The sequence below is a fragment of the Entelurus aequoreus genome, linkage group LG14 (genome assembly GCF_033978785.1).
Source record: "Entelurus aequoreus isolate RoL-2023_Sb linkage group LG14, RoL_Eaeq_v1.1, whole genome shotgun sequence".
In the NCBI taxonomy this organism is placed as follows: Eukaryota; Metazoa; Chordata; class Actinopteri; order Syngnathiformes; family Syngnathidae; genus Entelurus; species Entelurus aequoreus.
This window is the reverse complement of record NC_084744.1, coordinates 34,360,728-34,373,837: the sequence shown is the minus strand read 5'-3', so window position 1 is coordinate 34,373,837 and position 13,110 is coordinate 34,360,728. Positions and strand designations below refer to the sequence as shown.

Genomic DNA, 13,110 nt, shown 5'->3' with positions numbered 1-13,110 from the left:
CGGGCGAGAACCATGGACTCGGACTTGGAGGTGCTTCACACTCGGCTGCGAACCGATCCAGTGAGAGCTGAAGATCCTGGCCAGATGAAGCCATCAGGACCACATCATCTGCAAAAAGCAGAGACCTAATCCTGCAGCCACCAAACCGGATCCCCTCAACGCCTTGACTGCGCCTAGAAATTCTGTCCATAAAAGTTCAGAACAGAATGGGTGACAAAGGGCAGCCTTGGCGGAGTCCAACCCTCACTGGAAACGTGTCCGACTTACTGCCGGCAATGCGGACCAAGCTCTGACACTGATCATACAGGGAGCGGACCGCCACAATCAGACAGTCCGATACCCCATACTCTCTGAGCACTCCCACACAGGACTTCCCGAGGGACACGGTCGAATGCCTTCTCCAAGTCCACAAAACACATGTAGACTGGTTGGGCAAACTACCATGCACCCTCAAGGACCCTGTCGAGAGTATAGAGCTGGTCCACAGTTCCACGACCAGGACCAAAACCACACTGTTCCTCCTGAATCCGAGGTTGGACTATCCGGCGTAGCCTCCTCTCCAGTACAACTGAATAGACCTTACCGGGAAGGCTGAGGAGTGTGATCCCACGATAGTTGGAACACACCCTCCGGTTCCCCTTCTTAAAGAGAGGAACGACCACCCCGGTCTGCCAATCCAGAGGTACCGCCCCCGATGTCCACGCGATGTTGCAGAGTCTTGTCAACCAAGACAGCCCCACAGCATCCAGAGCCTTAAGGAACTCCGGGCGGATCTCATCCACCCCCGAGGAGCTTTTTAACTACCTCAGCAACCTCAGCCCCAGAAATAGGAGAGTCCAGCAAAAATTCCCCAGGCACTGCTTCGTCATAGGAAGACGTGTTGGTGGGATAGAGGAGGTCTTCCAAGTATTCCCTCCACCGATCCACAACATCCACAGTGGAGGTCAGCAGCACACCATCCTCACCATACACGGTGTTGACAGTGCACTGCTTCCCCTTCCTGAGGCGGTGGATGGTGGTCCAGAATCGCTCCGGAAGTCGTTTTCCATGGCTTCCCCAAACTCCTCCCATGTCCCAGTTTTTGCCTCGGCGACCCCTGAAGCCGCACACCGCTTGGCCTGTCGGTACCTGTCAGCTGCCTCAGGAGTCCTATGAGCCAAAAGAACCCGTAAGGACTCCTTCTTCAGCTTGACGGCATCCCGCACTGCTGGTGTCCACCAACAGGTTCTAGGATTACCACCACGACAGACAGCAACCGCCTTGTGACCACCAGGACAGGCAGCAAGCACCTTGTGACCACCAGGACAGGCAGCAAGCACCTTGTGACCACCAGGACAGGCAGCCACCACCTTGTGACCACCAGGACAGGCAGCAAGCACCTTGTGACCACCAGGACAGGCAGCCACCACCTTGTGACCACCAGGACAGGCAGCCACCACCTTGTGACCACCAGGACAGGCAGCCACCACCTTGTGACCACCAGGACAGGCAGCAAGCACCTTGTGACCACCAGGACAGGCAGCCACCACCTTGTGACCACCAGGACAGGCAGCCACCACCTTGTGACCACCAGGACAGGCAGCCACCACCTTGTGACCACCAGGACAGGCAGCCACCACCTTGTGACCACCAGGACAGGCAGCCACCACCTTGTGACCACCAGGACAGGCAGCAATTGAAAAAGGAAAGAAGAGCAGAGTTTTAGTGTAAACTATTTAATGACTTGCCACTAATACAAAATAATCACACTCATCAATTCATTTATTGATTACTTCTCATTGTTTTGGTCCAACTTCTGAATGTTGTGGAGAATTAAAGGAATATTTACATAGTTCAACATTTAGCATCACGTCCAGACGTGTTTCTGGTTACCATGGCGACGTTAAGACTGGACATCCACAGACATGCATAAAAAGCAAGAAAGTATTAAGAAGATGAAGGGGTCCTATTTACAGCGGGTGGAATGTCATGACCTATTCATACTCCAGGGTGCTCCCAGAGAGAAGAAATATTTACACAACAACATCATCAAGTAAGTTTGTGCTGACTTTCACTTTCACTTTCACTTGTGTTCCAGCCGCAGCAGCTGCTCCTTGCCGTTGACGGTGATTGAGCGTAACTGGCCGTCTTCTTCTACTTCCACTCGCTCCTGGCCGTTCTCCATCACTCTGTGGAGGACAAACACCTGAGTCACATGTTCCTCACACCTGAGTCACATGTTCCTCACACCTGAGTCACATGTTCCTCACACCTGAGTCACATGTTCCTCACACCTGAGTCACATGTTCCTCACACCTGAGTTACATGTTCCTCACACCTGAGTCACATGTTCCTCACACCTGAGTCACATGTTCCTCACACCTGAGTCACATGTTCCTCACACCTGAGTCACATGTTCCTCACACCTGGGTCACATGTTCCTCACACCTGAGTCACATGTTCCTCACACCTGAGTCACATGTTCCTCACACCTGAGTCACATGTTCCTCACACCTGAGTTACATGTTCCTCACACCTTCCTCACATGTTCCTTAGATCTTCCTCACACCTAAGTCAGATGTTCCTCACACCTTCCTCACATGTTCCTTAGATCTTCCTCACACCTAAGTCAGATGTTCCTCACACCTTCCTCACATGTTCCTTAGATCTTCCTCACACCTAAGTCAGATGTTCCTCACACCTTCCTCACATGTTCCTTAGATCTTCCTCACACCTAAGTCAGATGTTCCTCACACCTTCCTCACATTTTCCTTAGATCTTCCTCACACCTAAGTCAGATGTTCCTTAGATGTTCCCCACACCTGAGTCAGATGTTCCTTACATCTTCCTCACACCTGAGTCAGATGTTCCTTAGATCTTCCTCACACCTGAGTCAGATGTTCCTTAGATGTTCCTCACACCTGAGTCAAATGTTCCTCACACCTGAGTCAGATGTTCCTTAGATGTTCCCCACACCTGAGTCAGATGTTCCTTACATCTTCCTCACACCTGAGTCAGATGTTCCTTAGATCTTCCTCACACCTGAGTCAGATGTTCCTTAGATGTTCCTCACACCTGAGTCAGATGTTCCTCACACCTGAGTCAGATGTTCCTTAGATCTTCCTCAAACCTGAGTCTGATGTTCCTTAGATGTTCCTCACACTTTTGTCAGATGTTCCTTAGATTTTCCTCACACTTCACCTTTAGATGTTCCTCACACCTGAGTCAGATGTTCCTTAGATGTTCCTCACACCTGAGTCAGATGTTCCTCACACCTGAGTCAGATGTTTCTTAGATGTTCCTCACACCTGAGTCAGATGTTCCTCACACCTGAGTCAGATGTTCCTTAGATCTTCCTCACATCTGAGTCAGATGTTCCCCACACCTGAGTCAGATGTTCCTTACATCTTCCTCACACCTGAGTCAGATGTTCCTTACATCTTCCTCACACCTGAGTCAGATGTTCCTCACACCTGAGTCAGATGTTCCTCACACCTGAGTCAGATGTTCCTTAGATCTTCCTCACACCTGAGTAAGATGTTCCTCACACCTGAGTCAGATGTTCCTTAGATCTTCCTCACACCTGAGTCAGATGTTCCTCACACTTTTGTCAGATGTTCCTTAGATTTTCCTCACACTTCACCTTTAGATGTTCCTCACACCTGAGTCAGATGTTCCTTAGATGTTCCTCACACTTTTGTCAGATGTTCCTTAGATTTTCCTCACACTTCACCTTTAGATGTTCCTCACACCTGAGTCAGATGTTCCTTAGATCTTCCTCACACCTGAGTCAGATGTTCCTTACATCTTCCTCACACCTGAGTCAGATGTTCCTTACATCTTCCTCACACCTGAGTCAGATGTACCTTAGATCTTCCTCACACCTGAGTCAGATGTTCCTCACACCTGAGTCAGATGTTCCTCACACCTGAGTCAGATGTTCCTTAGATGTTCCTCACACTTTTGTCAGATGTTCCTTCGATTTTCCTCACACTTCACCTTTAGATGTTCCTCACACCTGAGTCAGATGTTCCTCACACCTGAGTCAGATGTTCCTTAGATGTTCCTCACATCTGAGTCAGATGTTCCTCACACCTGAGTCAGATGTTCCTTAGATGTTCCTCACATCTGAGTCAGATGTTCCTTAGATGTTCCTCACATCTGAGTCAGATGTTCCTCACACCTGAGTCAGATGTTCCTTAGATCTTCCTCACATCTGAGTCAGATGTTCCTTAGATCTTCCTCACACCTGAGTTAGATGTTCCTTAGATCTTCCTCACATCTGAGTCAGATGTTCCTCACACCTGAGTCAGGTGTTCCTTAGATGTTCCTCACACCTGAGTCAGATGTTCCTCACACTTCACCTTTAGATGTTCCTCACACTTCACCTTTAGATGTTCCTCACACTTCACCTTTAGATGTTCCTCACACTTCACCTTTAGATGTTCCTCATAGTATAGTCACATAATAATATGTGATATAATAAGTATAGTAATATGTGATATAATAAGTATAGTAATATGTGATATAATAAGTATAGTAATATGTGATATAATAAGTATAGTAATATGTGATATAAATAAGTATAGTAATATGTGATATAATAAGTATAGTAATATGTGATATAATAAGTATAGTAATATGTGATATAATAAGTATAGTAATATGTGATATAATGAAGTATAGTAATATGTGATATAATAAGTATAGTAATATGTGATATAATAAGTATAGTAATATGTGATATAATAAGTATAGTAATATGTGATATAAATAAGTATAGTAATATGTAATATAATAAGTATAGTAATATGTGATATAATAAGTATAGTAATATGTGATATAATGAAGTATAGTAATATGTGATATAATAAGTATAGTAATATGTGATATAATGAAGTATAGTAATATGTGATATAATAAGTATAGTAATATGTGATATAATAAGTATAGTAATATGTGATATAATGAAGTATAGTAATATGTGATATAATGAAGTATAATAAGTATAGTAATATGTGATATAATAAGTATAGTAACATGTGATATAATGAAGTATAATAAGTATAGTAATATGTGATATAATAAGTATAGTAATATGTGATATAATGAAGTATAATAAGTATAGTAATATGTGATATAATAAGTATAGTAACATGTGATATAATGAAGTATAATAAGTATAGTAATATGTGATATAATAAGTATAGTAATATGTGATATAATAAGTATAGTAATATGTGATATAATAAGTATAGTAATATGTGATATAATGAAGTATAGTAATATGTGATATAATAAGTATAGTAATATGTGATATAATGAAGTATAGTAATATGTGATATAATGAAGTATAATAAGTATAGTAATATGTGATATAATAAGTTTAGTAATATGTGATATAATGAAGTATAGTAATATGTGATATAATGAAGTATAATAAGTAAAGTAATATGTGATATAATAAGTATAGTAATATGTGATATAATAAGTATAGTAATATGTGATATAATGAAGTATAATAAGTATAGTAATATGTGATATAATGAAGTATAGTAATATGTGATATAATAAGTATAGTAATATGTGATATAATAAGTATAGTAATATGTGATATAATAAGTATAGTAATATGTGATATAATGAAGTATAGTAATATGTGATATAATAAGTATAGTAATATGTGATATAATAAGTATAGTAATATGTGATATAATAAGTATAGTAATATGTGGTATAATGAAGTATAGCAATATGTGATATAATAAGTATAGTAATATGTGATATAATGAAGTATAGTAATATGTGATATAATAAGTATAGTAATATGTGATATAATGAAGTATAGTAATATGTGATATAATGAAGTATATTAATATGTGATATAATGAAGTATAATAAGTATAGTAATATGTGATATAATAAGTATAGTAATATCTGATATAATGAAGTATAGTAATATGTGATATAATGAAGTATAGTAATATGTGATATAATGAAGTATAATAAGTATAGTAATATGTGATATAATAAGTATAGTAATATGTGATATAATGAAGTATAATAAGTATAGTAATATGTGATATAATAAGTATAGTAATATGTGATATAATAAGTATAGTAATATGTGATATAATGAAGTATAGTAATATGTGATATAATAAGTATAGTAATATGTGATATAATGAAGTATAGTAATATGTGATATAATGAAGTATAGTAATATGTGATATAATAAGTATAGTAATATGTGATATAATGAAGTATAGTAATATGTGATATAATAAGTATAGTAATATGTGATATAATAAGTATAGTAATATGTGATATAATGAAGTATAGTAATATGTGATATAATGAAGTATAGTAATATGTGATATAATAAGTCTAGTAATATGTGATATAATAAGTCTAGTAATATGTGATATAATAAATCTAGTAATATGTGATATAATGAAGTATAGTAATATGTGATATAATAAGTATAGTAATATGTGATATAATAAGTATAGTAATATGTGATATAATGAAGTATAGTAATATGTGATATAATGAAGTATAGTAATATGTGATATAATAAGTATAGTAATATGTGATATAATGAAGTATAGTAATATGTGATATAATAAGTATAGTAATGTGATATAATAAGTATAGTAATATGTGATATAATAAGTATAGTAATATGTGATATAATGAAGTATAGTAATATGTGATATAATAAGTATAGTAATATGTGATATAATAAGTCTAGTAATATGTGATATAATGAAGTATAGTAATATGTGATATAATAAGTATAGTAATATGTGATATAATGAAGTATAGTAATATGTGATATAATGAAGTATAGTAATATGTGATATAATAAGTATAGCAATATGTGATATAATGAAGTATAGTAATATGTGATATAATGAAGTATAGTAATATGTGATATAATATGTCTAGTAATATGTGATATAATAAGTCTAGTAATATGTGATATAATGAAGTATAGTAATATGTGATACAATAAGTATAGTAATATGTGATATAATGAAGTATAGTAATATGTGATACAATAAGTATAGTAATATGTGATATAATAAGTATAGTAATATGTGATATAATAAGTCCAGTAATATGTGATATAATGAAGTATAGTAATATGTGATATAATAAGTATAGTAATATGTGATATAAGTCTAGTAATATGTGATATAATGAAGTCTAGTAATATGTGATATAATGAAGTATAGTAATATGTGATATAATGAAGTATAGTAATATGTGATATAATAAGTCTAGTAATATGTGATGTAATAAGTCTAGTAATATGTGATATAATAAGTATAGTAATATGTGATATAATGAAGTATAGTAATATGTGATACAATAAGTATAGTAATATGTGATATAATGAAGTATAGTAATATGTGATACAATAAGTATAGTAATATGTGATATAATAAGTCTAGTAATATGTGATATAATGAAGTCTAGTAATATGTGATATAATGAAGTCTAGTAATATGTGATATAATAAGTATAGTAATATGTGATACAATAAGTATAGTAATATGTGATATAATAAGTCTAGTAATATGTGATATAATAAGTACAGTAATATGTGATATAATAAGTATAGTAATATGTGATATAATGAAGTATAGTAATATGTGATATAATGAAGTATAGTAATATGTGATATAATAAGTATAGTAATATGTGATATAATAAGTCTTGTAATATGTGATATAATATGTCTAGTAATATGTGATATAATAAGTCTAGTAATATGTGATATAATAAGTACAGTAATATGTGATATAATAAGTATAGTAATATGTGATATAATGAAGTATAGTAATATGTGATATAATAAGTCTAGTAATATGTGATATAGTAAGTATAGTAATATGTGATATAATAAGTCTAGTAATATGTGATATAATAAGTACAGTAATATGTGATATAATAAGTATAGTAATATGTGATATAATGAAGTATAGTAATAGGTGATATAATAAGTATAGTAATATGTGATATAATAAGTCTTGTAATATGTGATATAATATGTCTAGTAATATGTGATATAATAAGTCTAGTAATATGTGATATAATAAGTACAGTAATATGTGATATAATAAGTATAGTAATATGTGATATAATGAAGTATAGTAATATGTGATATAATGAAGTATAATAAGTATAGTAATATGTGATATAATAAGTATAGTAATATGTGATAATAAGTATAGTAATATGTGATATAATGAAGTATAATAAGTATAGTAATATGTGATATAATAAGTCTAGTAATATGTGATATAATAAGTATAGTAATATGTGATTTAATAAGTCTAGTAATATGTGATATAATAAGTCTAGTAATATGTGATATAATAAGTCTAGTAATATGTGATATAATAAGTCTAGTAATATGTGATATAATACTGACCTCTTAGTGGTGATCTTCCTGCCGTTGATGATCTTGGTGGACGTGGACACAGAGCGGAAGTTGCCCATCCCCCCTCCTCCCCCCCCTCCTCCATAGGAGCTGCTGGAGAAGGAGGTCAAGCCCCCCCCTCCCAGACCCCCCATGGTGGCCATGTGACCCATGTGACCCATGGGACCCATGTGACCCATGTGACTCATGGAACCCATAGAACCCATGGAACCCATGGAACCGAAGGAACTGAAGGAACCGAAACCTGAAAAACAAACAGACAACAGACTGCTGTCAAAATAGGACTAAAGTAGGACTATGGTGTCAAAGTAGGTCTAAAGTAGGACTGAAGTAGGACTAAAGTAGGACTATGGTGTCAAAATAGGACTAAAGTAGGACTGAAGTAGGACTAAAGTAGGACTAAAGTAGGACTATGGTGTCAAAGTAGGACTAAAGTAGGACTGAAGTAGGACTAAAGTAGGACTATGGTGTCAAAGTAGGACTAAAGTAGGACTGAAGTAGGACTAAAGTAGGACTCTGGTGTCAAAGTAGGACTAAAGTAGGACTATGGTGTCAAAATAGGACAAAAGTAGGACTATGGTGTCAAAATAGTTCTAAAGTAGGACTAAAGTAGGACTAAAGTAGGACTATGGTGTCAAAGTAGGACTGAAGTAGGACTAAAGTAGGACTATGGTGTCAAAGTAGGACTCCGGTGTCAAAGTAGGACTAAAGTAGGACTATGGTGTCAAAGTAGGACTAAAGTAGGACGATGGTGTCAAAGTAGGACGATGGTGTCAAAGTAGGACTCCGGTGTCAAAGTAGGACTAAAGTAGAACTATGGTGTCAAAGTAGGACTATGGTGTCAAAGTAGGACTATGGTGTCAAAGTAGGACTAAAGTAGGACTATGGTGTCAAAGTAGGACTCTGGTGTCGAAGTAGGACTATGGTGTCAAAGTAGGACTATGGTGTCAAAGTAGGACTAAAGTAGGACTATGGTGTCAAAGTAGGACTCTGGTGTCGAAGTAGGACTATGGTGTCGAAGTAGGACTATGGTGTCAAAGTAGGACTAAAGTAGGACTAAAGTAGGACTCCGGTGTCAAAGTAGGACTAAAGTAGGACTCTGGTGTCAAAGTAGGACTATGGTGTCAAAGTAGGACTATGGTGTCAAAGTAGGACTAAAGTAGGACTAAAGTAGGACTCCGGTGTCAAAGTAGGACTCTGGTGTCGAAGTAGGACTATGGTGTCGAAGTAGGACTATGGTGTCAAAGTAGGACTAAAGTAGGACTATGGTGTCAAAGTAGGACTATGGTGTCGAAGTAGGACTATGGTGTCAAAGTAGGACTATGGTGTCAAAGTAGGACTAAAGTAGGACTAAAGTAGGACTCCGGTGTCAAAGTAGGACTAAAGTAGGACTCCGGTGTCAAAGTAGGACTAAAGTAGGACTGTGGTGTCAAAGTAGGACTATGGTGTCAAAGTAGGACTAAAGTAGGACTATGGTGTCAAAGTAGGACTAAAGTAGGACTATGGTGTCAAAGTAGGACTATGGTGTCAAAGTAGGACTATGGTGTCAAAGTAGGACTATGGTGTCAAAGTAGGACTAAAGTAGGACTAAAGTAGGACTCCGGTGTCAAAGTAGGACTAAAGTAGGACTCCGGTGTCAAAGTAGGACTAAAGTAGGACTCCGGTGTCAAAGTAGGACTAAAGTAGGACTCTGGTGTCAAAGTAGGACTAAAGTAGGACTCTGGTGTCAAAGTAGGACTAAAGTAGGACTCTGGTGTCAAAGTAGGACTAAAGTAGGACTCTGGTGTCAAAGTAGGACTAAAGTAGGACTCTGGTGTCAAAGTAGGACTAAAGTAGGACTCTGGTGTCAAAGTAGGACTAAAGTAGGACTCTGGTGTCAAAGTAGGACTAAAGTAGGACTCTGGTGTCAAAGTAGGACTAAAGTAGGACTATGGTGTCAAAGTAGGACTAAAGTAGGACTATGGTGTCAAAGTAGGACTAAAGTAGGACTCTGGTGTCAAAGTAGGACTAAAGTAGGACTCTGGTGTCAAACTAGGACTAAAGTAGGACTATGGTGTCAAAGTAGGACTAAAGTAGGACTATGGTGTCAAAGTAGGACTATGGTGTCAAAGTAGGACTAAAGTAGGACTCTGGTGTCAAAGTAGGACTAAAGTAGGACTATAGTGTCAAAGTAGGACTAAAGTAGGACTATGGTGTCAAAGTAGGACTAAAGTAGGACTATGGTGTCAAAGTAGGACTATGGTGTCAAAGTAGGACTATGGTGTCAAAGTAGGACTAAAGTAGGACTATGGTGTCAAAGTAGGACACTGGTGTCAAAGTAGGACTAAAGTAGGACTCTGGTGTCAAAGTAGGACTCTGGTCTTGGAGTACCTGGATCAAAAGGTGAGAAGCCCCCAAAGGGCATGAGGCCCACAAAGCCTCCTGGGTAGGAACCACCATTTCGGCTTCGACTTCCCCGACTGTGGTGTCGCCGGCTTTTGCCAAAGAAAGGTTCCTCTTGGAAAGGATCTGCACCTGGGAGGAGGAGGAGGAGTGGCACGTTGGCAAAGGGTTTTGGAGAAGAAGAAGCAAAGAAGACGTACCAAAGAAGTTGGCAAAGAGTTTTGGAGAAGAAGAAAAAGAAGAAGCAGAGAAGACGTACCAAAGAAGTTGGCAAAGAGTTTGGGAGAAGAAGAAGCAAAGAAGACGTACCAAAGAAGTTGGCAAAGAGTTTTGGAGAAGAAGAAGAAGCAAAGAAGACGTACCAAAGAAGTTGGCAAAGAGTTTTGGAGAAGAAGAAGAAGCAGAGAAGACGTACCAAAGAAGTTGGCAAAGAGTTTTGGAGAAGAAGAAGAAGAAGAAGCAGAGAAGACGTACCAAAGAAGTTGGCAAAGAGTTTTGGAGAAGAAGAAGAAGAAGCAGAGAAGACGTACCAAAGAAGTTGGCAAAGAGTTTGGGAGAACAAGAAGCAAAGAAGACGTACCAAAGAAGTTGGCAAAGAGTTTTGGAGAAGAAGAAGAAGCAGAGAAGACGTACCAAAGAAGTTGGCAAAGAGGATTGGAGAAGAAGAAGAAGCAAAGAAGACGTACCAAAGAAGTTGGCAAAGAGTTTGGGAGAAGAAGAAGAAGAAGCAGAGAAGACGTACCAAAGAAGTTGGCAAAGATTTTGGAGAAGAAGAAGAAGAAGAAGCAGAGAAGACGTACCAAAGAAGTTGGCAAAGAGTTTTGGAGAAGAAGAAGAAGCAGAGAAGACATACCAAAGAAGTTGGCAAAGAGTTTGGGAGAAGAAGAAAAAGAAGAAGCAGAGAAGACGTACCAAAGAAGTTGGCAAAGAGTTTTGGAGAAGAAGAAGCAAAGAAGAAGCAGAGAAGACGTACCAAAGAAGTTGGCAAAGAGTTTTGGAGAAGAAGAAGAAGCAAAGAAGACGTACCAAAGAAGTTTGCAAAGAGTTTGGGAGAAGAAGAAGAAGAAAAAGAAGAAGCAGAGAAGACATACCAAAGAAGTTGGCATAGAGTTTGGGAGAAGAAGAAGAGGAAGAAGCAGAGAAGACGTACCAAAGAAGTTGGCAAAGAGTTTTAGAGAAGAAGAAGAAGAAGCAGCAGAGAAGACGTACCAAAGAAGTTGGCAAAGAGTTTGGGAGAAGAAGAAGAAGAAGAAGCAGCAGAGAAGACGTACCAAGGAAGTTGGCATAGAGTTTGGGAGAAGAAGAAGAAGAAGAAGCAGAGAAGACGTACCAAAGAAGTTGGCAAAGAGTTTTAGAGAAGAAGAAGAAGAAGCAGCAGAGAAGACGTACCAAAGAAGTTGGCAAAGAGTTTGGGAGAAGAAGAAGCAGAGAAGACGTACCAAAGAAGTTGGCAAAGAGTTTGGGAGAAGAAGAAGCAGAGAAGACGTACCAAAGAAGTTGGCAAAGAGTTTGGGAGAAGAAGAAGAAGAAGCAGAGAAGACGTACCAAAGAAGTTGGCAAAGAGTTTGGGAGAAGAAGAAGAAGCAGAGAAGACGTACCAAAGAAGTTGGCAAAGAGTTTGGGAGAAGAAAAAGTAGAGAAGACGTACCAAAGAAGTTGGCGAAGAGTTTTGGAGAAGAAGAAGAAGAAGAAGAAGAAGAAGCAAAGAAGACGTACCAAAGAAGTTGGCAAAGAGTTTGGGAGACGAAGAAGAAGCAGAGAACACGTACCAAAGAAGTTGGCAAAGAGTTTGGGAGAAAAAGAAGAAGCAGAGAAGACGTACCAAAGAAGTTGGCAAAGAGTTTTAGAGAAGAAGAAGAAGAAGAAGAAGAAGAAGAAGAAGAAGAAGAAGAAGAAGAAGAAGCAGAGAAGACGTACCAAAGAAGTTGGCAAAGAGTTTTGGAGAAGAAGAAGAAGAAGAAGCAGAGAAGACATACCAAATAAGTTGGCGAAGAGTTTTGGAGAAGAAGAAGAAGAAGAAGAAGAAGAAGAAGCAGAGAAGACGTACCAAAGAAGTTGGCAAAGAGTTTTGGAGAAGAAGAAGAGAAGACATACCAAAGAAGTTGGCGAAGAGTTTTGGAGAAGAAGAAGAAGAAGCAGAGAAGACGTACCAAAGAAGTTGGCAAAGAGTTTTAGAGAAGAAGAAGCAGAGAAGATGTACCAAAGAAGTTGGCAAAGAGTTTTGGAGAAGAAGAAGAAGCAGTAAAGACATACCAAAGAAGTTGGCAAAGAGTTTGGGAGAAGAAGAAGCAGAGAAG

General features: G+C 37.9%; 1 protein-coding gene across 1 annotated transcript in view; it reads right to left on the bottom strand.

Annotated features, from left to right (window-relative positions):
* Positions 1-1,699: 1,699 nt before the first annotated feature.
* Positions 1,700-13,110, bottom strand: part of dnajb6a (DnaJ heat shock protein family (Hsp40) member B6a) — a 33,508-nt gene continuing 22,097 nt past the window's right edge. Inside the window, exons 6-8 of the mRNA XM_062069715.1 lie at positions 10,802-10,945; positions 8,423-8,675; positions 1,700-2,168 (exon numbers count right to left, since the gene is read on the bottom strand). Of these exons, the coding sequence (XP_061925699.1) occupies positions 2,063-2,168; positions 8,423-8,675; positions 10,802-10,945 (503 nt within the window). The 3' untranslated portion in view covers positions 1,700-2,062. The remainder of the gene's footprint in view (positions 2,169-8,422; positions 8,676-10,801; positions 10,946-13,110) is intronic.